General features: G+C 41.1%; 1 protein-coding gene and 1 long non-coding RNA gene across 11 annotated transcripts in view; one reads left to right on the top strand and one right to left on the bottom strand.

Moving 5' to 3' along the window:
* The window catches only part of LOC112995243 (tyrosine-protein kinase Fer), a 190,532-nt gene extending 187,760 nt beyond the window's left edge, over positions 1-2,772 (top strand). For all 8 annotated transcript variants that reach the window (XM_064500181.1, XM_064500180.1, XM_064500179.1 and 5 more), the window contains one exon: positions 1,687-2,772. In XM_064500181.1, the coding sequence (XP_064356251.1) occupies positions 1,687-1,847 (161 nt within the window). In that variant the 3' untranslated portion in view covers positions 1,848-2,772. The remainder of the gene's footprint in view (positions 1-1,686) is intronic.
* Positions 1-27,930, bottom strand: part of LOC135324276 (uncharacterized) — a 63,571-nt gene that overhangs the window by 33,467 nt on the left and 2,174 nt on the right. Inside the window, exon 1 of one of the 3 annotated variants that reach the window (XR_010385635.1) lies at positions 9,860-9,921. The exons of the other annotated variants lie outside the window; for them this stretch is intronic. This is a non-coding gene — a long non-coding RNA (uncharacterized LOC135324276). Of the gene's footprint in view, positions 1-9,859; positions 9,922-27,930 lie in introns of those variants that run through there. 3 annotated transcript variants of the gene reach the window in all.

Below are 27,930 nucleotides of genomic sequence, written 5' to 3'. Positions count from 1 at the left end.
TTTTAGAGGGTTGTTTTTGGGGGGGGGGGGGAGGTGAAGGACTAATTAGATTGCTAGCTAGACCCATTGTTATTCTGGAGCTCTCACATTATAGCTATTATAGAGTAGTTCATTTGTAGATCTCAGATTATTTTTATACATACCCTCTCTAAATTAGAAACCACTGGCCATACTTGCAAAAAAATGAGTAAATAAAAGCTTCAAATGCAGTTGACTGAGACAGAGTGAAAACTTGAAAGATCTGTGAACTAGCAACAACTTGCTTTGTGTTTATACATAAACATGAACTGAAGTATATCTGTGTCAATAGGGTAACTTAGGACACTTACTGGCAAAGAAGGCTTGAAAAAAGTGCTCCTAAATTGCCACTATTTGGAACTGTCATTTAATTTTAGAACTAAAAAGGTGATAGATTACCCCATTCACAGAATTTCAGCTACATAGCTAATACACACAGCACATGCTTCTCCACTGAAACCCTTCATCAATTTAAGGCAATTATGCTTTTTAAAAGAAAAATCAGATCAATCAGCAATCACTTCTAGATTACACACTGAGGCTATCAGCAAGCAGTTTCCACCACTAAAAAGTAAGAGATCTATGCCATTGTCTTTAAACAGCCAGCTCAGTCATTTTAGTCTTTGTCAACATGCAAGAAAACCCACAAATACTAAATGCAGTAGCAACACAAAATCCTTGGATTACTGCTACGTAAACTAGTTCTCTATGATCTTGTGCTTCAGTTAGAAAAGAATCTTTGTGCCCTTTGAAGAGGGCTGCAGTAGACTAACAACAACTCTAGCTGAGCTGTACTGCTAAACCAGAAGACTCTGGCCCTTCACATCTCCCAGGCATTACTGTACTCCGATGGTTCCTCGTACTACATATGCTCCCCTTTCACTTACTTCTAGAAAGTTACTCTCGTAAGACAAAAGTTCTGATCCATCCCTGGTCTCCTCTGACTCAAAAATACCATACCGATGTTTACCTTTATACAGGCAGCAATGTATCAGAACTGAAGTAATTGCAAAGCCAAAGTGAGGCAAAACAAACATACAAACCTGAAATACATCATGACTTGACCACAATGTAAAAGACAAAGAACACCATCATTCCCCAATGCCTCGTTTTAACCCTATGCACGCACACACACCCCCATGCACTCCCATTCTAAGACTTGCAAATTCAAACGATGCATTGCTAAGTCAGTAAAGTCTACAAGGCACCTAATCTTTCAGTAGGCAACTAAGTTGATATGGCTTAATAAATTTTAAAATACCAGTGTTTCAATTAAAACCTTTTATATATATTGAACAGCAGTATTCCTTGCACAAATGCTCTCTGCAATAGAAATGTTTATATTTGACTTGAATTCTGCGGAAAAGTAGAACTGTACCTTCATTCCACTCCAGTTTATCAGTGAAACTACTCAGTTAAAGTAGCCAATTCAGGTGCTTTCAGCCACTCTGACATGTAGCATAGATGCAGCAAGGAGGCCACAGAGAATGTTTTACACTCTGTACGCCATCTTTTTATAACATGCTTATACTTGCTACAAATCACCAGTAAATTCACTGGAGATTGGAAGTTTGCTGTATCTCCAGAGTGACCAATTCCTCACGACACCTGAAGTTGCAGTGCTTAAGGAGAGACAGTGACAACATTTTTTTCTTTGTCACTACACAGGCATAAATGAAAGGAGATATACAATGGGGACTCTACATTATCTTCCTTCCCTCCACCTTCTGCTTGGTCATGCCACAGATTCAGACTCTTCAGTAGACCGACCAGCTAGAACATATCTGTTCCCACTGTTAATTTTATCATTACCTGTAACTGACAAATGAACTTATTTTTCCCACTGAGCTTCCCACCCATTTTTTACTGAAATGCTAAAAATATGGAACAGGAAAAACTCAGGGTTTAGGCTCATCACACAGGAGACAGGCAGATTCCTACAAAGAAAGCTTGAGGACTGAAAGCCAAAACCACACACCTACCCTTCCCTCCTATTAAAGGATTGTGTAGTTATATGTATGTTTGAAAGACATCCAGAGATGAAGCTTGAACTAATAATTGTAGGACTGCTGTTTTCCCAATTACATAATTTTCCTTCATATAATTGTGGGCAACTGGAGAAGGAGGAGGGGTGCTGGCGAAGGAGGAAAGGTTGGTTCACTGACCCACTAGCATACATAGAGCTTTTGACTCATGTAACCTTGAGTGAGGCACGGATACAGTTTGCAAACATGTTTAGATTTTTTTTTCCAGTTTGTGCCAAAGTATGCACCAGCAAGTTTAACGTCAGGTAAAGCACCTTTTATACTCTTTGTTTTTTAAAAATAATATATTTGTGAAACAGATCGATAATACATAACACTGGAAATGGGTGCTTCTTCCCAAAAGTACACATGTAAAATAAAAAAAAAAAAAACAAAACGACGTTTGTGAGTTTATCTGGCTTTTAAGCAAGTCTGAAATGATAACTATGTAATACAGTTGTCAGTTGTCTGTCCTTTATAATTTTAAATAGATCTGCATTTTAACTTTTATTTATTTGCCAATTTTTTATATACTTTAAAGTTACACATTTGAACTTAAGCTAACTTTTTATTTTCCTAGGCTGTTACAAAACAGAATTTCAGTATTCTTGTAAACTGCAGACCATTTCTGAATAGCCCTTTGTCTTTTCCGATGGACCAGTTACCACTAATGAGTCTGCAGTCCCCTTTTTACTGTACTCTTCCAATAAATGTAAAATATTTGTATCAAGCTGTCTCTGATTTTATTTGATATTTACAGGATATATTTATTCACTCGCTTCTGTAATGAAGTGGAAGATCACCTCTAATAACACTACTCTTGGGTATACTACAAAATATTCTGTATTTAACAAAAAAAACGCACCTGTTGTCGATTTCTGGAATTAGCACCCTATGTGGTCCCTGCTCGTTGTCTTGTGTCGCTTGTGGATACCCTTTCTAATTCTTAAGAAATTGAAAGAAAGAGTAACCCAGTGGGCACAAAGGAAAAGACATGTCAAAACAGGTTCAGAAGTTGGTGGCTAGCACCTTGCAAATTTGAGGATGCGACACTACACATCTTTTCTTCAAGCTACAACTGTGTTCAGAAGCCAAACGCTGAGAAACACACACACATATTCTGTCCCTTGGATAGCAGATTAAAATCCTCCCCATTTCTACAATCATTTCCAGTTAAGGTGAAGGCAGTAACCTGAAGATATATCCAATCTTTATACTGTTTCTTTTACACATGACATAGTGCTCCGTTTACTTTATATTTTAAAAAAATATATTATTTAAATACCAGTTTGGTCTTAAACCAGTTTGTTTAAAGCCACTTAATGCTTTTCTTCGAGTGAAACCAATCTTTGTGAGTTATTACTGCCATTTTCACCATGCTTTGATAAAACTTCTTTGATTTCCATCATCTCTTCTTAGTGTTACTATGAAGACTGAGATACCAAAATTATGACTCAGGTAAAAAATACAAACTATTACACTTTAAAAAAATTTAAATGAAATCTTTCAAGATTTCATGGCTAATATAGGGTACGAATATCCCAGTGGAAGAACTCTGTCCACTGCCTTATGCATCCTGTAGAAACACCTTGTTACAACAGTTAGCAACAGGTGGAAAGAAAGGCTTTTGTGTACTTCCACCTTTACACAGCACTAGGTGAAGACTGTTAAGGCACAACGCTGGAATTTGCAAGACTAAGTGCCTGACTGAAGAAGCAGTTAGCAAAGAAGCGACATCCCAGCACTGGCTTTTAAGTGGGACAGAGGTGCCTATGGCTGAAGGGTGGGAAAAAAACAACTGCTTACTCTTGTAAGCTCTCAAGTAGTTTTCCCCCCAGTCTTCCAAGAATCACAAATGAGAGCGTAAAGCCAAAACTAATCCTCTGGATTCACTGATGTGTGTTGAAACAGAAGACAATGCAGCATGGGGTTACACGTAGCTATGGCAAATTTCTGCAGAGACACTAAAGTATTCGCAAGAAAAATTTTTAAGAGGTTCCTGCAAGTACGTCTTTTCAGCCAAGTGATGACTGTACTCCAAATAATAAAAACTTCTTGTTTGAAAAACCTGCCACTGCTAAACACTGAGCAGCACAGGGTCGTCAAATCTTCTCATTTGAAGCTTTACAGCAGTTAATTGGGAATGAGGCAAAAAAAAGCAGAGGAGCCTTGAAAGTGATGAGGGCCTTTGTGCAGTCCTACACTTCTGTACAGCTTACAAGGAGAATGAAAGGACTTGCAGTTTAAAAGATCAAGCTCCTAAGGCTTCTGAAAAGATCCCAAAGGATGTTAGGCGCCTAAGTACTACTTTAAATGGCAGATCCCAACATTTAAATATTTTTGATATATCCGATATAACCGCATCTTCCCCTAATAAACTGAAGAGCCTGCAGTGGCAAAGCAATAACGTGCAGGAGCACCTAGGCCGCAATACCAACATCTCAAAAAAAGCCTCATATGGCATTTCAGTTCAAACAAGACTTTCAACCTGGGACTTTTCCAGCCTGACTTGCGAATACTAACCCAGCGTGTACTGGACACTTCACAAAATTCCATGCAAAAGACACTTTGGTACAATATGGGTTATAGTTAGGTGTAGGGTTGGGAGAAAGCAAAAGCCAAGAGGTGCCATTGCAGCGGCTCTGGGAAGGCGCTGCCAAAGGAAGGGCTGTGCTGCCAGGAGAACTGTCCTATGATGAGTTTCTCATCTGGGCCAAGAATGGGGGGCTAAGACCCCCATATCGAGAGGCACTGGTGTCAACAGTCGCTCATGCCTAACAAGAGCACATGCGGTCTGAGAGCGAAAGCTGAGGTGGGTGTGGAGATGGACAGGTATTGATTAAGGAGAGGCCTGGCTATCTATAGATATCGTTCCCTGGCAATACGTCTGGTAATCCATACTCAGTACTGCCTCTGAATATTACAGTCAACTTGGCTAGGCATCGCTGCATCCTGCAAAAAAAAAAAAAAAAAAAAAAAAAAAAAAAAAAAAAAGCCTGTAGATGCCACTTCTTATGCCCCCCTGCATCTTATTCCACCCTCCTTGCCCCTTATTCACCCCCACCACCACGTATTACACCCCTGCCACTTATTACAACTTATTAAGGGATTGATATCTTGGGATGCCATTGCCTAGCCAAATCCCTGTAAAAGGATACACACTGCAGCCCTGCCAAACTGAGCACCGTCAATGCTGATAGCCTCTGGTGCCTACCAAGAACAAAACTGCCCCGAGCGCAAAAGCTATAGATGTCAGGTGACATCAAGAGGAATCAAGAGGAATCAATATCGATACCTATCGACACTGATCCCTATCAATAGGTACGGATCTTGAGAGGCATCCATGCTGCTCTGTATCGAGAGCTATCGATGTCGGTGGGCGACAATGCCTCACCCGCAGCAACATCAGTCTGAGAGCGAAAGATCTGCATGCCGGCCGAGATTGAGGGCAGTCAATACGTATCCATAGGCATCGATAGCTCTACATTTCCTTCCCTGGCTACATGTATGCATATTGATACTCATCCAGGCCTCCCGAGATTGAGAACAGCCCAGAGGCACCGTTGCAGTGGGACTGTGAAGGGACTGCCAAAGGAAGGGCTGTACTGCCAAGAGACCTCTTCTGTGAGGAGTTTCTCATCTGTGGCAGCACTGGGGGCCTTAGTACCAGCACTGGCTGGAAAAATGTTTCAGTGTGTTGACACTGGAGAGCATTGCTTACATGCATCCAATTTTATCCAGTCATCGAAGGTTTGCGTATAAAATCTAAGTTAGATTTTTCTCTTTGCAAGTGACAGAAACACTTCCCTTTCCTTTAGATTGAAAGAGTATTGCTAAGATGTTTTCAAATTCAGACACAAAACCTTCCTCCAACTCTGGCAGAAATACTGTTTTCTTTTTGTGAGAGAGAGGTTTTAATCTGACTCATGCCCAGAAAGGGCCCATAGTTGAGGTCTCAAAGCTTAAGTATGTTCCTGTCATTCTGCCTGACATTAGGGATTGGAGGGGGGTGGGGTGCAGAAAGATTGGTTATTTGGGGAAGTAGATTTCTCCTCTCCAGCATATTCATTTTACTGGCTGATTTAGTGGCTCTCTCAGATTGCTGACTTACATGAACCTTGTTTCTGGGTCCCTAACTCTCTACTACCCTCATGCTCACAGCACTCAGAGGCTTAACTCAGGCCAAGGACCACACGGTGCTCAAAAGTTCAATGTTACCTATTTACAGGTCTAACATTTTCTCAGAATGGAGACAAAGGATCATGGATATTGAGAATGACAATTGACTAGTGCAAGGATTATAAGATTCTAATGTAAAAAAAGCTCTGTGAGGATGCCTGGTCCCCATTACACACATTCACTGAGACTACTCTGCAGTCAGATTTCAGTTCTCCTTTAAATGATGTTCTCTAGTCATAAGAAATGTAAAAATGCATCACTGATATGATCTGAATTGGAACTGCACACTTTTCACCTCAAAGGACGTAATACAGATAAGCACAGAGAAAATGCGAGTCAGTGTCATGTGCTGACTCCACTAAGCCTGCAACCCACAGCTCAGTATAACGGTTTCATCAGTAGCCATCTCTTCCTCCATCCCTCTCAATCCTTTGCAAAGTTTGTCACACTAAAAGCAGTGCTGCTGCTAAAGAATCTTCAGAAAGGCATCTGAACTAAAGAAACAGCACTGTATTGAGAATGCAGAATAATCAGAAAGATTGCAAGCTGCAGGAGCTAGGGTATTAGAAAATTAGAGCAAAATCCTAATACTCTGCAAATAGAAGCAAGAGAAGAGAAAAACTGAACAACTAACTAGCTTGAATCTTCAGAAGAACAGACTGACATTTGACCATGCTGTAATGGAAAGAAGCGTGCATCTTGGCCACATATTTTAGGCCCATTATATATTAGTTCTTTGCCAGTTTAAGCAAACATGAGATTGCATTAGCTACACTCGAAGTATACTGAAATATTTTTCTACTTCTCTCAGAAGATTACCTTGCTAACTGTAATTCACTAAAGAGAAGGCACAGAAAAGGGCAAGGAGGGCAATCCAACTGCTTAAACTTAGCCTGTGCGAGCAGTAGCTATGAAAGCCCATCCTGTTAACACTAGTGGTTAACTAGTTAACACAGAATGGTCAAAGCCACTGTAAAGTTAGAGCAACATGCGCATTAAGGCCTTACATTCAAATTTGACTTCTAAAGGACCTTGCTCATAAAATGTCACACCCAGTATGTCCAAAAATCCTTTCCAATAATCCTGATAATAGAACTGAAAAAAAAAATAAAAAGACCTAGATCTATCTAGATAAAGTTAGAGCACCTTCTGATATGATGGAGACCATTTCCATTTCACTCATAGCTGCAAGCACATAGTGCCATTACAGACATGGACCCAGGCAGTCAGGTCCAGACATTATGGACCTGACACCCCCTTCTCACCTCCCACCACCCCCCAAGTCAGAGTTAGGTTTTCATGAAGTCCTGCGAAGGTCAAGATAGTTCTCTATCAGCTGCATAGCACAAAAATAGGCGTACTGACAAAAAGGGCAGTTGCAAGAAGTTAACACAATATGTGGTACAAATAGTGCAAGTCCAAGTGTATACCAATATATGGCTTAGTTATCATCTAAAGTGTATATAAAGATTAAATTTTACATGACACAGGGAATGAAACCGAACTGCTCCCTGAATTAGAAGCCTCAGTGGTCACTACATTTTTTAGCATTTGAAGCGGAAGGTAAGCTGGTTTGTATATAAAGCCAAATTAGTGGATTTAGTCTTTGTGTCTAACTCTATCCAGTCTTCTGAATAAAGAGTTCCTAGTGGTGGAGGTACAGCAAGTCATCTATATTTTAATTTTTGGCCCTCAGTTCACTTTGAGGCCATATCAGGATTTTCAGATGAGATATTTTACTCCATCTCTCACCCTCAGGGCTAATCCCAGAGGCATTTTCACAACATACCTCTCAAGTGAGCCTGATCCAAAATACAGCCAGGGACATGAGTTTTCTCTCCTGCTGCCATACACATGGCCCATTTTTATCCACTAGCCAATGCCCAACCTTACAACTTACAAACCTATTCCAAAGTTCCTGCTAGCACTGGTTTAGGGCTGAGGCCTTGGCCCCCTGCATCACAAGGCATTCAGCCCCCTCGCTCCTGACAGTGGGGGACCATCTCTCCCCTGATGCGGCCATTTGGGAACCAAGTCACAGAAACTCACAAAATCACAGCTCATTTCACACTGAAGCTCTTGCCTGGGTGAAAAATCGAGCCAAGATGAAGCCCAGCATGAGAGATGAAGAATCTTTTCAACTCGCTCATTTAGAAAGTTTGCACCTTTTTAGAGCAGCTCTTTCATGTAAGTTAAAGCAAGTACACTGTCCAAACTCTACCGAGACACAAGCAAAGCCCTCCTCTTTTTAGGAGTATAAAGCCTTCACTTGGCGTGGATAGCAAACAGGGAAGACAGTGAGTAGTGTCATTAAACCAATGTTAAGTTAGGAGGCATTTAGAGCACTTCATTACAAACAAGTGACTCCACACAATTCAGACATATTTGGATTAGCAACAATAGGTCCAACCCCCACACCCTTTTTCATTTTGAAAAGTAAGAGCTCAGCCTGTCCCTCATGACATTGCTCTTCTAGTAGGGTTTCTTACAGCACTGTAAGAGACAGATGGTTTTGCCTTCTTACTGCAATACTTTTTATATATATATATATATATAAATATATATAAAATATATATATTATACATATAAAAAACAGGATTCCTGCTCTACATCTCCTTCAACCAACTCTCCCTCAGACTTGGCAGTTCCCTCAAGCTGAGGATTTTATTATTGTTTTATAAATCAGAAATAATGTTCAAGAAGGAAAACTATGAGGAAAAAAAAGATAGTGCTATAAGAAGCAGTCAGTCAGCTTGGAAGAGCTGTCAGCAATAGCTACCTTTCTCATAGCAGTCAAAATTTGAGGTACAAGAGATGCCTTTAATAGTCTTGAAAAAACAGTTTGAATTGTTATTTGTACATGCCAGGACAGAAAATAAATTCCATTGAACTTGTGTCTATGCACTTGTCTTTCAATCCCGCCAGATTCACTTTTCATACGAGCATTTATACAGTACTCTTGAGACAACAAACGTGTTTTTCTGACAAGTGTTCCACACAGGAAGGTAACCAATTATGAGGTTTCCTGAATGAGCTTCATGGTGGAATTATTCGCAGACACTCCTGAACTCCCCAACTTCCATCCCCACCAATTACAGTACTATGCAAAGAGCTAGATATGGAAAAAACAACCTCCTCCTTATACTTGCTCAACAGATCCAATTAAAAAGAAAAAAAATCCAGAACGGGGAACCTTTGAAACTGTTTGTTCTTCTAAAACATGCTGAGCTAATCCACACAGGAACAAAGAAGGGGGTTTTTTGTTTGTCTGAAAGTTGACCCCTCCAAAAGGGAGGATACATTAGGCACAGGTTGCTAGGCTTTCAGTATGGGGCGTATGAGGAAACACAATGAAAGTACATGAATACATGAAGTGCTTTAGAATGGAGTTTGCAATAGCAATCACACGTTCACACTCTGACCCCACGAATCCGAAATTTCCCTGCAGTGTGAAAGAGCTGCAGGCACACTATTTCAAAGAACAAGACAGGCATGGGCATTCCTCAGATACACATGAAGGGAAAAGGACAGTTCAAGCAGCCAAGATTGCTCTCCCAGTCTAGGAATGCTGTAGACATTTAAACTTAACAGTCACACGAGAAAAATACCCAAATCCTGAACATCCTTGGGGCACTCACCAGGTCTCAAGGTTAACCAGTCTTCTCACAAGCACCCCAACACCTCTTTGGAGACGCCAGCACACACGCGCCCTTCCTTTGGCCCATGAATCATTTCTTTTCCAAACCTGAGGGATGAGGGCAGGGTGTGAAAAAGCTCCTGTCCAACAGTTAAAACCCCAGCTTCCTCAGTCTCAAAGGCTGCAACGGAAGCATTCCCAACATTTCTGAGCAAAATAAGTAGCCCACCTTAAGATCCCTGCAGGCCTGATTCTAGGAGTGGCTACTGAACTGGGGAGGACATCAGGCCCCATTTGGGAATCCTACCTGTGCTACAGCCCAAAATGCATGCCGAGATACCTGACTCAGCCAACACAGAGGCAACACTGGACCTTCCCCCAGCAGGCCTGGATGTGCTACAGCTACTTCACGTGCTGGTATCTCCACCAGTCAACAGAGTGTGTGAGTTGCAGACTTGGGCTTTGGTGCCTGGGGGCCAGCAGACTCACCTCAAATCCCACAGCCTTTCACAGGTCTGTTCTGCTCTTGGTTCTGAACTGAAAGATATCACTTGAAAGCAAAACCTGAAAGACCCTGCAAGCCAGAGACTATAGATGAGTTTGGAAAGTGTAATAACATATGCCACAATCTGTCATGCAGGAATTATTAGGTTTATGGCTAGAGCTCCTCTAATTACAAGATCACTTTGAAAAACAAGATTTAAGCGAATATAAAAGCAGAAAATGGGAAAATTAATTTAACTATTTAATTTTTCAGCAGTTTCTCTTCAGGATTCATTCACAAGTAGTATTTGCTTTGCAGTCTGATGTTCATCTACACTGGTTTATAGGAGCTTTTTGAGGAGGGAGGATCGGGAATTAGTTCACTACGCATAAGTCTCAGAATAAAACTTGTGCTGTACAATTGCAGAAAAGCCAAAGTTCAGACGGTTTTACACCTAGTTTTTTGATATTATAAAGCAAACACAGATTACTGCATATTACCTATTGCAGGATTATCACCAACAGTTTGTAAGGCATTATAACCTCCCCTGTCCTGCACAGCAGTGGGGAGAAAGCATGCATGAAAAAAAATACACTGCACTGTACTCAGTACTGATCTAACTGACTACTAAGATTGTATTTGCTCAGGCCATCCAGCATTCAGAGCATTGTCCAAAGGATACAGACGGCACGGTGGAATACAGTCAAATTTCCTCATTTAGAAATCTGCATTCTCATCATATAATTCAGACAATTGTATCAGACCCAAAGCAAAGGCTTGCTTAAAAAATTAAAGTCTCATTTATTCCCATGTTTTAAACTAAGCCCTAGGAACGAGTGACTGTAACACATCACTCCCCAGCAGCCAAGTATGCTGCCACGTAGCCTTGTTTCCAAACCCTGCTGGGACAGAGGGCCTTTTTGACAAAAACCCGATGCCTGAAGTCAGGAACTTTGGGGCCTGCCTGGAAAAAGTCTAGCTGAAGATGAGATCCTTAAGATCAAAGTCCCATCTAAGCCCTGGTGGTTATCTGCAAACTTGCCATCTATCCTCAGAAGCCCAGTTTCTACGCTTAATCCTAACACTGACTGGAATAAGGGCTGGGAGCCTGCTCTGCTAGCAGAGGTGCTGCTGAAGCACTGAAGCGACAGCGAGAGCCTTTTTACCTCTCTCATCTTCCTTCCAGCCTCAGCTTTTCAGAGAAAGGTGACATGCACATCACAGAATCACAGAATGGTTGAGGTCAGAAGGGGCCTCTGGAGATCTAGTCCAACCCCCCTGCTCAAGCAGGGTAACCTAGAGCACGTTGCCCACGATCAAGTCCAGATGGCTTTTGTATCTCCAAGGACGGGCACTGCACATGAAGCTCAAAAACTGCAGGTCACAGCTGAGTGGGAAGGAGGACTCCCCTGCACCTGGTACGAGCCACTGACATCCCCAACACTGGCAACTTCGCTGCTTAAAGGAAGTGGCTTACATGGATCAAGGTGAATGTGCACTCCCCTCCATCTCCTTTTTGCACTTCACTGGGTTGATGACGTAGTCTGACGGAAGCAACAGAATCTAAGAACCAATATTTTGTTACTTAAACTAAGCAGCTGATTTTCACAGGAAATTTTACTTATTTTAAAGCAGCTTATCTATCTATACTCTTTTTGCAATAAAGCCAGCCTGCACTCTCCAAGACTTCTTGAATTGCTCTTGCTGGGGGTTTAACAACAGTTTACATGCTGGAAATGCATCTCCCTAAAACTTTCCAGAGCACCCAAAATTTGACAAACATCAAGAATCAGAATACAGGCTGTCTTTCTTTCACTCTTGGTTATTATTAATATTCTTCAACCATAGGGATATCAAAGTCTCTGGCAGCGATGGATGCAATTTAGATGCTCCCTAGAGATGGCTTTAGAGCATATGTAATCAATTTTATAAATGAGCAGCTGGCCTGCACAGCAAGATGCACTCTGCAATTCACCAAAATGAATAATGAATTGCATATACTCTGCATTAAGAAGATTGGCATTCATCTTAGAAACTGTTCAGAGTAAGTCTCACTACTTTTACACATTAAAGAGAAACGAGTGCCTGCCTGTTACTTAACGCACTCAACTTCCAGGCAGGGGTTTTGTCAGTGCAGTACCCAGACTCCGAACATGAACAATGGCAGTCCTTGGACACTAGCCATGGCCAGGCATCAGAGTCAGAAGCAGCTTGTGAACTTGAGTCTGTCCAAATCCTATGGAGCCTTCAGTGGTGACATCCGTGATTAGGTCAGAGGCTGAAGTTTTGTCTTTTACTGGCCCAACAAATTGATATTCCCAGCAAGACAATATGTATTTATTTTTATATTGAGCAAAGTATTTCACTACAGAAGCAGAAAAACAAATTCCAATGCCACTTCTATTTCTCTTAAACTTACTGATCTCTGTGATCCGGAACAAAAGTTTGTTCAGGCCCAAGGGCATTTTGTTGACTTTCCACTGGCCTTTCAGTCTATAATGCAATTTCTTAGGTCTCTGCGTGGAAATGATTTGTGACTCTCATATTCCCATTGAGAATAACCCATCCATTATATTGCCTCCAAAGAAACCTGCTCTGTGACAGGTCTTTTGAGGTCAGAAAGGCTATTGTAAAGCGTCAAACAGGCAGGCATGTCATACCGACATTTCTTGTGGTTCCTTTCAAACGAAAGAAAGCAGGCAGAGAGGCAAGGAAGAAAACATGGAAACTAAGAAACAGATCACTCTTTTTGAACATGCATATTCACACTCACTGTGAACATGCATGTTTTTGAACATGCATATTCACACACACCTGGCAAGTTTTCTTCTGACAGCATAGCATCTGAATAAATCTCACTTCAGCTGCCCTTGTCCTTCCCCTATGAAATGTCCTTCCCTCATCAAATGCCATTAAGCATTTCTCACCTGTGGTTCCTGGGTGTTTGTGATCAGATTTTACTGACATTTACATCTGGATCTCTTACTATCAGACATACTTAGAAGAGAATAGGAAGGGAATAAGAGCAGCATCATTGCTTAGTACTGGCACAGGAAGTGTGTGGTTTTTAGTTTTTATGATAGCATTGGTTTCATTTATGAGACAGTTTTGGCAATAGCGACGTAGGCCGTGTTGGCTATATTCAGCAGCAACATAAGCTAGGAGAAAAAGTGTACCTGTGGGAGCATATAGAAATACCACTAGGCTTCAGGCTCAGTGTGTGCTGCAGGAATTCAGCACACAGCCCCAAGCCTCATGACACTGCTGTAGGCCAGCTGTGTCCCTTCACTTTTTAATGAGTTCAGCAAAACACAGATAATCCTCTCTGCACAGGATTTAGCTCACAACCATGTCCTGGCACCTCAAGTGTCTGATGTTAGAGAGATGTAAAATTAAAGGCAGCACCCAATAGTCCTATTGGATTAGTATTATTAGTATTATGGTTTCTCTTTTTGCTACATGGAAAGTAATAAAACCAATAGAGACACTGGGAGTGTCACATCTGCATATAAACTAGAGAAACCTATATAGAGATCTTGGCACCTACTTCTGTATCCAGAGCCCAGGCCATAGACTGCAATATCGTGTGGAATAAGATTGCCTTTTTCAGGTCTCCCCAGCAGTTCAGCAGCCAAATATTAAGTTAGTTAAGGATCACAGTCTTTGCCAAAAGCTGGAAAGACCCTGTTGGGAAACAGAGCTTTATACTACTGACATACCTACCGCAGTAACATCAAGCAAGCATGGCAGGTGTCGTAGTTGTAGTTCGCAAACCAGTAATTACAGCTGAAATCCTGCCCACCAGCTGGCAGCCATCCCAGATGACATGGTCAAATACAGATAAAAGCTCCTGCATTTTTAGCTCTAAGCACCCCTTCTCTTCCTCTTGCTGCCTTAGATGCAAAGCCAAGGAACACAGTAGCCTAATACGGAGTTTAACAATTGCTCCTTTCAGAAGACAGCCAGAGATCAACTCTGTACGTTCAAGACAATCTTTAGAGTTTACTGCCTCATGGTACTGAAAGTACCAAAAAGAAAAAGTTCCAGAAAGCCCCTCTGCTTCTGCAAAGGGCAGAGGCTGCCTTTGCATTATTCCAAACCTAGTTTCCCACAGTTAGGCAACAACCAAAATGCCCTAACCAGAGCTTTTTCTTACCACTTTTGCTTTCCCAGTATATTTGCTTTGTATAGCTACTCTGACTACTTATAACACTAACCTCTTCATTATTCACCCTGGTAGCCTTGTGCTCTCAGATCACTAGATATTAAAAATTTTGTAAGTTTTCACAAAAAACATGAAGTGCTTTATTTCTGAATTTCTAAACAAGCTCATTCCATGCCTACAAGTAATTGGTCTTAAAAACCATTTTAAAAGGGAGTTTTAGACAAGAATCTATCTGTTGTTAAAGTGTAAGTATTTTTCTTCATTTTGCAAGCTTTGTTTCCCCCCAAAATAATACCACAGGGTATTCTCCCTAGGAATAAGACTGTTCTTGCTGTGTTTTCTGCTAAGCCTCTGAAGAGATGCTACATAATCTAAGACTGAGGAGACCATTATGGTATTTATGTGGTAGTGACATGCTATATGCAGTGAGTAGACAGTTATTTGCATTCTCCCTTTTGAAAGCAAAATTATTTTCCCAAGGGAGACCAATTTGTATTTCAGAAAACACACCTCCAAGTCTTCTTCTTTTGCTGTTGTTTCTGAGGACAATACACTGTAGCATGTCAAGTGGAAAAATTACACTAGGCTGACATGACGTGCAGTTCAGATCAGGTCATGTAACAGTGACCTGGTTGTGGCAACACTGCCAAAGGGAAAGGCTCGCTAGCAAAGCCAGGGCCTTGCAGAGCTGGAGAGAAGACACCAAGTCCTCAAAAGACAGAATTATTCAGGGACTAAGGATACCTGGGGACAAAAGTGGTTCCTGAACTTCTTTTTTATTCCTCTCCTCAATCTCAGTAATTTTTTAGGGAGCAAAATAGTGCAAACTAGTGGAAGGCATTGTACAGGGCATGAAATGTAACACCAGCCTCATCCTCCCAGTTAAGTCTGAAAACACCAGCTCATCCTCCCAGTTAAGTCTGAAAACACCAGCTCTTTCACCACTCTCTCCCACAGCAGTCAGGGTCATGAAAAAAACAGTCTGTGGCCTTCCTATATTCTTCCCTGAATGTGTAAATACAACTAATTAAAAAAAAAAGAAAAAAAAAAGGCTTAAAATTTCCAGACATTTCAGACATTTTCCCAATTTTATTCAAAACATTTTATTTTGAAGAAGGATCCATTACACACCTACAGTGTTTTACTTGCCCATCTATGCAAATTCTGGGGAGCAAAAAACAGCCGCCAACCTTTAAAAGTTCAAACAGTTTTAAAATAACCTTGATTTTTATAAGTAAGTGAGACAGCCTATAGACAGGCAGCTCAGGCATAAATATAGCTTTAAAGAAAAAGAACCTGTAGGGGCAACAGTCTATAGCACACAGGCAAGTTGAGCCCCACACAGGAGTGCACAGGAGTGTCAGCCACAGGATACTTTCTCAGAGCTGTTGCTAAAACCAAATTTCTACCAGCACAGCTAGCATCTGTTGTAGCGGCAGCAGGGCAAAGAGGAGGGAAGCATACATACAGTATACATATATGGCACAAAATACTTACTCAGCAATATAAGAAAACACAGCATTGCAATAACAACCCCACTCCCTATCCCTTCAAGAGAGATATCAAAAGCTGATGGTTTTGTTAATTTTTAGGTCTTCTCCTCAAAAGTCTACCCATATCCACAACCAAATCTTTTCTTCACTAATTAGCAAGAGGTCTAACTGTAAAACAGAGTTTTCTGGCACATTCCCCCCCATACACTTTTTTTTTTTTAATAAGAATCCAATCACCAACCTATACCATCATGGCACGAAATAAAGTAGCAAAATGCAAGTGAAGCCCTGTAATGTACTTCAGAGTCTTTCCCAACAGTTTATTTTTCCTAAATATAAATCTCTTTTTCTGTAAAAAAAAAGACCAACTGTCAAATTAAGTCAGCGTTTATTAATTATGTTTTACCAAAGATTATTCCACTATTCAATGCAATCCTCAAAGTCAGTCTTCAAATAGAGGGCGAATACAAGAGAACGTAATTTTTCTAGATAAACAAGTCAGCAGAGTTCTTGTTAGAACTACAATCATGAAAGATACACTTGACAAACTGCATCCTAACCATGCTGCCCAGGGGATTTACAGTTGGTTTCTGTGCAAACATTATTCAATCAGGCATTTTTCTTCCATGGGCATGCTGTAGGCAAACAGAGCCAGGACAGGTAAGAGATGTTACAGCTATCACCTCTCCTTCCTTCCCCTCCTCCCATAACTCTTTTCCCCCCACCCCATGCAGGCTGAATGATCCAGTTATTGATCCCATATAGTAGGTAATATAACCAAGCCTTTTCATTGCTATCTGTGAGCCAGGAGCACTGGTAACTACTGCAACTGAAAAGAATGGCAATTACGTTTCATGGGGTTGGGGGGTGGTTACCGCCACAGTGCAGCCCCCAAGTTGAACCCTTCCAAGTGTCTGCAAGAAACCACCGAGGACAACATCGCAGCAGAGGACACGCAAGGCCTGGGATATCAGTAGAGAAGCAACTGTACATCTAAAAATCCCCAAGCGCTCATTTTGCACATTTTCACCTTTGTGAGTATGTCTGGTGTCACCCCCTTCCCAAAGTCTTGCCAGACAACAAAAAGGCCACTGAGGCTGGAGCAAGGCAGCCCTTAAACATGACCTCAGGAGGGCTGTAGTGAACAATACTGCTGGCATGCGACAGACCTCAGTTGGACACGCAGCTTTGCGTTACACGGCCACGTCTTGTTCGTAACAGCACTTTTTACAGCCTATGCCTATCTACATCCCTGAAAATAACAAGTCAGTGCATTTTTTTTTCATTTTACAGAGATGGCAAGTACTTGCGCAGCAAAACTCAAAGTCGTGATAGTTGACTGCCCATGGTCGCCCTGGTCACCCAGCAAGCCTGGCAATACGCAGAAAGTAACTCCTCTTTCCTGACCCTTATTCCCCTGCTTTGAAAGCTCAACAGGTTTCCCAAATTAGTCCTTTTCCGAACTGAGAACTAGTTTGGAAGTGATGGTCACATTGACATTCCATCCTGCTTCCATAAATTCCTCCAGTCTCATTTTAACTGGCTACACTGCTTCCTTGTTTGTTTTAGGGTTACATAAAATACATGATTACTCAGTAGAAAATATTATTCAGATCTTCAAATGCAACACTGTCTATTCTTCTTCTCCCAAATGCAGGCATCACTTCTCACAGAGGGATTTCACTTCAATCTCCAAGTTTGTTTACTTCATATGAATTTTTCTCCTGAAGCTCCATTTTCAGTCTCTGCTACAGTGTTTGAGTTCTGTGACAGCTTATTATTTGAGAGAAGTCCCACTCACACTGCTGTCATCTTGCTCCATAACCAGTTTTAAAAAAGGCACAAAGCAAATATTAACAGAGGTGAACAAAACGAGACAGAGCTTCTCTACTACCCTCCTGTCCAGATTCTAAAGTTTTGAATCAGACTCAGATAACTGGAACGATCTTCAGTGATGCTGAACATGGGTGGGGGAATAAGGGTGCCAATAGGAAGTTAAAAAACATTATCTACCTTACGGGTTCCTACTTCCTGCCTTAAATGCTACGTATGAACACTGCTTTTACTAGGGGTATCTAATTAAACTGCAATGAAATCGGAGCAACAGTGCACACCAAATCCACGCAATAGACGGCAGAGCCTTTACTTTGGTTTGCACTTGGGCAGTCTGGTCCACAGACCTCCCCAGCCTCCTGCTAAGTGAAACCCCTGCCCACTATGGGAAAATCCCAAGGAAGCTCAGAGGTGCCTGTTTCTCATCTAACATATCAGAAGCTAAGGTGTCTTACCTAGGACACTCTGCATTGTGTATCATTAGTGCTACTGAAGAGCAATATCCAGCAATTATTTAGGGCTCATTTACACTTGAAACCTGTTTTTAATCAGGCAGAGCTGGTTTGCATCCATTACACACAGAACAAAAATCAGTGATGTAGCCTCTCCCGAGCAAGCTGTTAAAATCGCATCTGGAATGAGTTTATGCTGCGGGTAAGTCTAATTGCAACAGAATAAATGGGTGAGCACAGCCTTCCGAAGGAGCTGTTGTCTATTTGCTAGAGCCTTCTGATCATGTTACACACTGTTTTCCAGTGCTCCTGGTGGATTTATCCGCTGCTACTCTAGACCAAATATTCATCCCCGTTTAAACGCTGCTACAAGTCAAGTTCATGGAGGACCCAGTGTACTTGGGTCTCAACATTGTTTATTCTACATAAGACTTTATACCTCACTGCGGCCCTTTTCTGAGGGCTGAAGGCCTTCCTTGAGAGAGCGCTTAGTGAGGAACGTGCCGTGGTATGGTGCTCACTACCAGCCTGAGTCACAAGGAAGGAGAGATGAGGTACACTCAAAACATTAGCTGTTTCTACAGCAGTTTAATGTTTTCGTAACTGAAGTGTGTTTAAGTACAAGGACACCTGCAGCAAACCCTGCAAGATCAGCTACTAAGAGAAACAGGATTTCATTTGCTTAAGTTGTGGGATTTCTACTATCACATTTAGTGGATTCAATATAGCAGGAATCCTCCAGTCATGCTTATTGGCCTTACAAACCCTAAAGCAGATGGTCATGGAAACCCAGGACTCCCTCCCAAACCACAGCTGTAGGACATTCAAACATTTTATATCTCATTACTGCAAGAGTAAAATACCACAGCGATCTTCTCCCAGTCTCCTGGACTGTCTCTTGCTGTTGCTGGAATTGGCTTTGCTATGGGAAAGAGCTCAGGTGCCATCCCTCTTCCCCTCATCCACAGGGAAGCATGCTCAGCAGCAGATGCACCAGCGAGTTCAGCTCAAACACTTTCCTCCAAGGCTTCCTTCCCTGACCGAGGCCTCTTCCCTTCTCAGGGTAATGCTGATACAAGAAGTCACTTTTATTGTGCCAACATGTATAGGAGAGAAAAAGTACCACCAATGTATTTTATGGGCTTGAATCCCCAGCAACATGAGCATGGAAATAACTTGCACAATTCCCGTTAGGTGCTTTTAAAAAGACTTTCAGGAATTCTCCATCCCTTTTGCTTGTCTCCTCCAAATTCACCTGCATGACCACAGAGATTATTTATTTAGCTGGCTACATCATGCTGATCTGTATGCCTTAAAACAAGAATTTAAAGAAAAGCCAGGGGCCTACTTTGGCACAGACCCTTTGTGGTAGTATAGTTCACTTGTCACTGCCCCGCAACACCCCATGCATCCCCTCTGTATACACTACCAATGGTACCGCAACTCCTTCTCCTTTTAAACAGAAACCTTCCTTCCCATATCCATGCTATGCTTAGACACCCAAAACACAATAACTGTGTTCTCTTTCATCCCTCCTCTTATGACACTGCTGCCATGGATTAGGTATTAAGATTCTCTTTGTGTATTTTTTTAAATACTGCTTATAGTGTTTAGTGTATTCATTATGAAAATTGTCATGTCCTTATATTCATGGTTGCAAGTTCTGCACAGTTAGGATACATGCATCAACACCATCATAAAACACATCCCTGCCCTACAATCAAATCCAAATATATACTGTAACAATCCCCTCCAGCAACACGTTCTTATATGCACAGTTTCGCTATTTTAAAAGGACATACCATTCTTGAAATCTTGGCACCAAAACCACACAAAGAATAAAATTCAAAAGGTCTTCCTGACTCTGAATTTTGTTTCCCACTGCAATATGCACAAAACATTAGTTTGGTTCATAAGCTGATCAAGATCTGCCTTAAAGAAAAATTGCTTTTGAACATCTCACTATTCATCTTGGAAATTTGTTTCTGAACCTGTTGTTCTGAACCTCCTGATTAGGAGAAATTTACTAGCTATTTTCCAATTTATCCTCATTTACTCTTGTGCTAGTTTTGTCTTTCAGCTGAGAAAGGGCCTCTCCTCCAATGCTGGCCCGTTAACTTCAACAGGGTTTGATCCAGCATAATTAAAAAGTCAATCATGAATAGCAAGCTTCCAGAGAACAGTAGTTACATACCAGATAAAGCTCTCCCATAGGTAATACATTTCTGCAATATACACATTGCACAAACTGTAGGAATAAATGGCTTTGATATCTTGAACATTTGCTCCCTGCAAGTTATGCCAAGTCTACAGCATCAGAACTAAAGGGGCAAACAGTTACAGAAGTCTGGCCCTCACCTACTTCTCCCTCACAATAAAACTGAAGTATCTGTTTCCACATGCCAAGCTGAACTACAGCCCACCTACTTCCCCTTCTACAGGTTACCAAAACACAGATGAGGAAGCAGCTGAAACCATGTGGCCAGCTGTATTTTGCATTGCAATAAGTAGCCTTTTTTCTTTTATACCATGCACTTTTTGAAAACAAAATATAGTATATAACACGCTTCATGTGACAACAGATTAAAAACACATCTTACACACATTAAAAAGCTAGTTTTTCAGGATCACTGAAACGGAATTCCTGCAGCTGCACAGCAAGAAGACTATTACTTCCCAACAGCAATTCTTGCCCAGTAAGAGAATTGGAGCAATAAATTCTGAATAAAGAGAAAAACGTACCTCTCTCCTGCCACATTTCTTTCTTATCAAACTCTCTTCCTCCTCCTGTTCATGCCTCTTAACATGAGCATGTTATAAAGCAGGGCTAAGCCTTCACTATCTCTCACCTTACTGGTCTTTAGACCAGTGCCAAGACACTGCTGTTTCAGTTTGGTAGCATTTTACTACACACAGGTGTATACTTAGACAAAAACTAAAGCAAGAACAACAAAAAACACACAGGCTCATCAACCTCTCCTTTATTACATACAAATTACAGCAAGATGGAATGGTATTTCAAGGTGCTGGATTACTGCAATATGCCTACTTGGTAACATCCACTATCTAGTTTTTGAAAGAACATAATTTTTTGAAAAAACTATGAAACATACAAAACACTGGAGAAGGTTTGCCACAAATATATACAGCACTTCAAAAGTACTGACACAAATGAAACCTCCTCTGATCTCTAGCCTACTACAAGTTCTTCTTTACCAGCTACACCTAAATGTCTTCCTGAAATATCACGACCTTCAGACTGCCAAAAATCTGGCTACAGAACTGGAGCACTGGTTTTCATGGGACTTTTGCTGTAATATGCAAGAGGCAACATAAAAACTAAAATGAGCACAGAATGCAAAAGAAGGGGAGAAAATCTAGTTTCTTGCACTGTAAAATACAAATAAGTTGCCTGTAAGGTACTACATGACTCTCTTCACCCAGCTTCTACTAAGTCGATATTTATGGCCACAATTGACAAGCAACTTAGAAAAAGGCAAAAACATTCAAGTGTTCTGGCATATAATGCCACCTTTCAATGTTTTGTCCCCTGTAGCAACTCCCACTAATTCAAGAGAACAACTAGATTCATACCTGTTAATTACTTTTTCTATTTGGAGATAATAGGGATAGCATTTATACTAGGATGGAGACAGGAGCAAGGACTGAATAAGAGCATACCCTATGAGATTTGTCATTCAGGTCTCCAAGAAGCCACACTGTTCTTATGGTCTTGCCCGGTGCATCAGTGGAGAAAGCACCACCATGCAATTTGGGAAGCCACAGAAGACAGACTCCCCTATCAACCACCATAAGCCCATGTAGAAGAGGAAGAGGGGCTACCACAGCTCTGGATTTGCTCACTGCTGTTGGGAAGAAGAGAATACTGTATGTGCGGAACAGCAACTGCAAAATGATGTACTGCACGTTTTCTACAAACCAAATCCCCCTGTCTGCTTTACTGGGGAAGAAAAGGGAACACAGTCCTAAGTAAGTAAGTCCAGTCCAGGAGAAAGCAAAGGGGAAGTTGAAGACAGGAAAACAAACAAGTACAGGGGAAGCAAAAGAAAGTTAAAGTTCAAAAGGGAAAAAGAAAAAGAGAAGGAAACAACTGCCAAAATTCAGGAGGGGAAAAAGGCAGGAAAAGCAGTTTGCACTGCAGTCATTGCTATGCAGGTATAGCTAAGCTATTAGCATCCTGTTGCAGAAAAGAACTTGCAACTTGCTCGCTGCTAAAGTTGGAGGTAATGGGGAGGTTCCACATTACCTTGTCCCACTTTAGCATTCTGCCTGGGACCCTCAATAGCTTGTTTTATCCACGACCATTCTCATTTAGAAGGTTGTGTCTACACATTGTCATGCAATATCCAGAATAATGGGACATCAGCTCTAGGTATTTTAATAGGAAGAAAACAATATTCCATACATTCATTAGAAGCAGCAAGGATAACTACATACGAAACTTGTCAAATGCAATTACCAGTAGGTTAAAACTAATTTTGCCCAATTCTTGTTTAGTTCTTTGAGATTATCCTTGTAAGGGCATGAGAAGATATTTCCAGGAAGAAGTACAGGCCTTAAATTGATAATGTTACAGTAACTACAACTTAACTGATCTATTAAAGGTCTATTTTATGTGACATAGGAATAAAGCTGTTGTGAGGTTTTGCTGTATTTGAACCCCAGAAAAACATCCCTTGCTACTGTCAAATCATCCCCAACTTTTCTCCATAGCCTTCTATGTGGGGTTTTTTGGGTTTTTTTGTTTTTTCTTTTTTTTTTTTTTTTTTTTTTTTTTTTTTTTTTTTAGAACACAGTTCATCCCTCCCTGCTCTTGCGAAATCCTCAAGAGAAAGTAACTCTGGCTGCCTGGAACACTTCAGTTCCCTCCTCCTCACTTCCTCATATTAATCATGCAAATATTTTGCTCAGGAAGTTATTTGTATTGTGGTTGACAGAGTTACTTGCCTGGTTCCCTCCACATTCTCTTCTCTAGCCATGCATTTCCAAATTCACACCTTCTAACAGGGACAGAACAGGTAAGAGATGCTGCTTTTCTCTTCCTAAGCAAAACGCTGATTGAGAAACAAAACCAACCAACGAGAGGCACGATCCCTTGTTATCAACACAATGTTCCAAAAACAACCTTCCCCTTTCAGGAAGGGATCTCCCTAACAGCTAAAGCATCCCTTATTCTGGGCACAGCTGAACATTGCACATAAACGCAGCAATCCCTTTCCAGAAATATACAGGAGCTCACTGGCCAAACCCATCACCTGTCTTACCAAGTGAATCAAAGGAGACATGTCCACCCAACCGCAGCACAATTTCTGATTAAAAACAAATTTCTCTGCTGAATGTTTCCTGCGTAAACAGAGGCATTCTATTCCGAATGTACTTACAGCCAGCTTAAATTTTAGCTCTGCAACTCAGTGAGCAATCCTATGGAGGATTTAGGAAGAAGATTTTAAAGTGCAAAATAAAGAAGGAAGAAAGAAAAGCATACTGCCCTAAGAAAACAACTAAGAAAAAAAGTTCTTGTTTCGGGTATGGCAAAGCACTAAGAAAAGAGGAGCCAGGGAAAGTAGTAGAAGGCCAGAAGAGGTAGAGCCTGTGTCCAAAATCACAGCAAGTCTTCAACTATGTCTAGAACCACAGCTTCTTGACTATAGCTAATATTAAATATTATGTATGCTTAATACTGTGATACTAGCTTTTCAATGGCTCAAACATCACCTTGAAGTAAAGCTGTACTTTGCAAGAACTTGTAGCACTGGCAGTTTCTGCGAATCTTTGCTGTCCTGCCTCTACCCACATCACTGCTACTACTGTTACTGCCAGAGAAAAGCATCAAGAACAGCATCATTCACTTACATTAGAGGTCAATGTCTTATTTTAAAAGTTGCATGTTCAAGAGGTATAGCTAAGATAGGAGATATATAAACATCCATTTGTCTGAGGGCAAGACCTGCAGACTTACAGAATAGGGATGTTCTTCAGGGCTGTCTCTTTATACTATTGTTTGATCCAAATGCATTACAGTTGTTAAAGAATATTGACCTGAAACTGTCTAGAGGTAGCTGCTTAGCACAACTTATATAAAACTTGCTTAGCATGAGTAGCTAAATTTGTTGAAGCCTTAGGCCGCACTTAGATAAAATAATGAATTTTTACCTAGTTCAGTAAGAAAAGGGGCCTGAGAGCTGGTTCAAACTGGAATGATATGGGAGTTACAAGCAGTTTGCATTCCTGTGCTTCACACTCCGAAAGGGAGGATGTCAAGGCTTTGAAATAAGGCCTACTTGGGCACCAGGACCCTGGGGAACAAAGCCTCCTCTCACCGCTGAAACAGTGTTAATTAGGGGGGTCTGGACTATCTTGGGGTCTGGATTATATCCCCTTCGTCAGGACCTTGGGAGATAACACCTACTGTCACTGCTGGGGCAGTGCTAATTGCTGGAACAACACCTCTTTGTTTTTAGCCTTGAGAGACAAGGGCGGGACCCGAGGAATCAAAACACATCTGTCAGCAGAAACCGCACCAGTAAAGATAAACAGCCTACCTAGGGACAGTGATGAGACCCAATACGGAGCAGGAGACCCCAGACCTAAATATTACTATTGGTCCAAACTACCGCGTGAGGGGTGGAGAGCTTAGACTGGCAAGTTATAATTGCCCAGGGGTTTCTTTGTTCGGGGTCCCTCTTCAGAGGCACCCAGCTTGAGCTCTAACTACTGCACGCGTGTCATTAAAATTTAATTATTTAATTTGCTTTGATTTGGCTCTGAACTTTTCTGTGGGAACCTAGGGTTGGGCCCTGTTATGGTGGCCGACAAGCCTAATTTCCGTAACAACAGCTGCATTGTACAGGATGTTTACAGAAATGATTCCTGCACACTTTTTCTGCTCCTAATAAAGTTCTGCTTGTTTCTCTATGATGGATGTCCTCTGCTTTTGTTTTCCATTGATCCTGGATGGCAAAGAAATAGTAAAACAGCCTCTTTGCTGCATTTACATCAGCCAATGACATGCATTTAAAGTGCTGAATTAGGATTTCAGGTACTATTTGTAGTACCCAAAATCACAGTTTAGGAACTTGCTGCATTGAATAATTCAATTGCTCTTTTTTTGCATATTAAAAATTGCCTTTGTTAACTTATCCTCACACCTTATCACCACATTGTGAGGGCACACAGAAGGATTCCTAGTGTAAAAAAAAAGAAAAAATAAATAAATAACTCTAAGGCAGCCTGGAATGACTGACAGCATCACAGCTGCTAGGGTGCAGTTCAATTTGAATCAATGAATTCATAAACTTTGATGCTGACTAGAACACTGGGGAAAACAACAATTCCCCAGTAGAAGCAGATTATTGGAGCTTTGCTCTGGTAAAAAACCTTTTTATGCATACTCCAGGACTTATATCTAATTAGTAAACATGCTTGTAAATAAGTGAAAAGAACAGCCTCTAGTATCACATGAGTTGTACCTAACAAAGGACAAAAATTTTTGGAACCAAGACTTAACTTTGGGTCATTTTAGAAGGGGAAGAGGGGCTGGGGGGAGGAGAAGAGGTTAAACGTAACAGCAAGGTTGTTCACTGAAAGAAAGGATTCAATAGTACTTGTTACGTATTCAAGAACCCGTTTATGTTTCCATTCCTCATACAAAAAGAATTCTTTTCTTTTTACTAAAACATGCATTTCTTCAGTAAGTAGCAGCACCAATGTCAGTTTGTCTACTCAAAACAAGGGGTGCTCTCAGTGTAACAGATACAGGCCTTAAACTGCAGCTCTTAGAAGAGAGGGTCCGTATTGTGATCTAGGCCTCCAACCCACGCTAAAAAACAAAGTGCAATTAAGACAAAAGTTTTAGGTGTTTCACTTCTGGTAAGGTAAGCCTTACTTCCTGAGGCCAGTATTTTATTCTTAGACCTAAAGGTAGCTTCTTTTAAAAGGCATTAGAAAAATTCACAGCCTTGCAACTTTTCCACACACTTCTACCTCATTCCAAAGCTACTTCTAGCAAGTTACCCAACAGCCCACGTGGAAGTTACCATTTAAAACCATCAGTTTACAGATGCATGAAGTCTTATTAATCAAGTCCAGCTACTTTATCCAAAGCAGTAGCCAGTAAGATAATGCATTAAGTCACTGGCTTTGTACCCTGAGTCATGCAAACACAATTCACTGATCCAAAGCATACCTCAGCCAGACCTTTAACAAACTGTAGTTTTAGTGTTTGTAGGACACGTATTCCACGCACTTGATCAAAACACCTACCAGCAAATACCATCAGACATAGCTTTAGTGTTTATTGGCATGCCCAGAGTCACCTAGTCTCAAATGATACGTCTTTTTCTAACATATTAATAGAACATGCTATACTGAGGCTGATCAGTCATACAAATTTCAAACACAGAACATACTACTCTAGTTCTTAATATTTCAATGTTGCATTGTTTTGAAGTTAAAAATCCCTAGGCAATACACTTACAGGATTGCAGGTTTATTCCATACTAATTACAACTGCCATGAGCAGAGAACGTTAGAGAGGATGGAGTGTGACTTGTAAGCAGTGTAAAAGCCAGCACTTTGACTTGCAACCTTTTCAATACCTGCTCACTCACCAAATTAAATCTAGTCTCAGAAAAGCCACAGACTATCCTTCAAGTGATATCACTCAATCTTTGCTTTTTGGTCTCCTACCAAAAGAAAAAAAAAAAGCCACGAAGCAGGCCAGGACCTTTTCAACAAGAGCAGCTCCAGTCTGTAAAAGAAAATGTAGAAAAATATGATCTAGCAAGATTACTTTCTGGGGCACAGTCTGGGTAGGATAAAATGTAGATCCATTTGAAGAGTTAATCGTTTTACTTCAGGTTGTCAAGTACTCTGTTTTTTCTGTCAGTCAAGATGTGCCATTATTACAAGTGTGTACAACTGCAGACCAAAACGTACAGGGAGTTGTACAAGAAGCATCTTTGACTGTGATAAATCTAGCTCCAGAAAAAGTAATGAATGAATTGATTCAGGCTGGAAAACAAGGGGACTTGGAGGAAGGAGACGTAATAAGTGAAGGAACAAACTACAGTTATACACCTTCGAGAAAGAAATCCATAACAACATGAAACACAAAGACAAGAAAATTTATGGCATTATGAAAAGAAGAAAAGGCACAGATGAAAGGCCCCAGCAACATTTGAAAGGACAAATGCCAAGATATTTTAATTCTGATTCTGTAACCAACTCGTATAGGGGTTTCAGGTTTCTCCCCTGACTCAGTTCTCTTTTACCTAAAGCCGGAATAACAGTATCTCAGAAGTGTGCTTTACTAACGGATTACACATCCCACTGACCTTTCCAGTAGTAACATACTTTTGCTTTGCTTTGCTTCCCAAGCTGCACTGCACACACAGCACAGATTTTCCCTTGCCCTCTCACACACAGAGGATGCTTTCATGGAATTTTTAAGGGTCCAGCAGACTACTGGGAGCTGCCAAACACCCAGGGATCAGGTGAAGTATTGGCAGGAGCAATGAGGCAGGCAGACGAGAAGAGCTGAGATGTTATGCTTTGGATTCACTACTGCAATGACACAGACACTGTCTGGGTTAGAGTACAGGTTTGTCTGACAGTTCATGTCAT

Source organism: Dromaius novaehollandiae, chromosome W (assembly GCF_036370855.1).
Source record: "Dromaius novaehollandiae isolate bDroNov1 chromosome W, bDroNov1.hap1, whole genome shotgun sequence".
Lineage (NCBI taxonomy): Eukaryota > Metazoa > Chordata > Aves > Casuariiformes > Dromaiidae > Dromaius > Dromaius novaehollandiae.
This window is presented reverse-complemented; position numbering and strand designations above follow the sequence as displayed.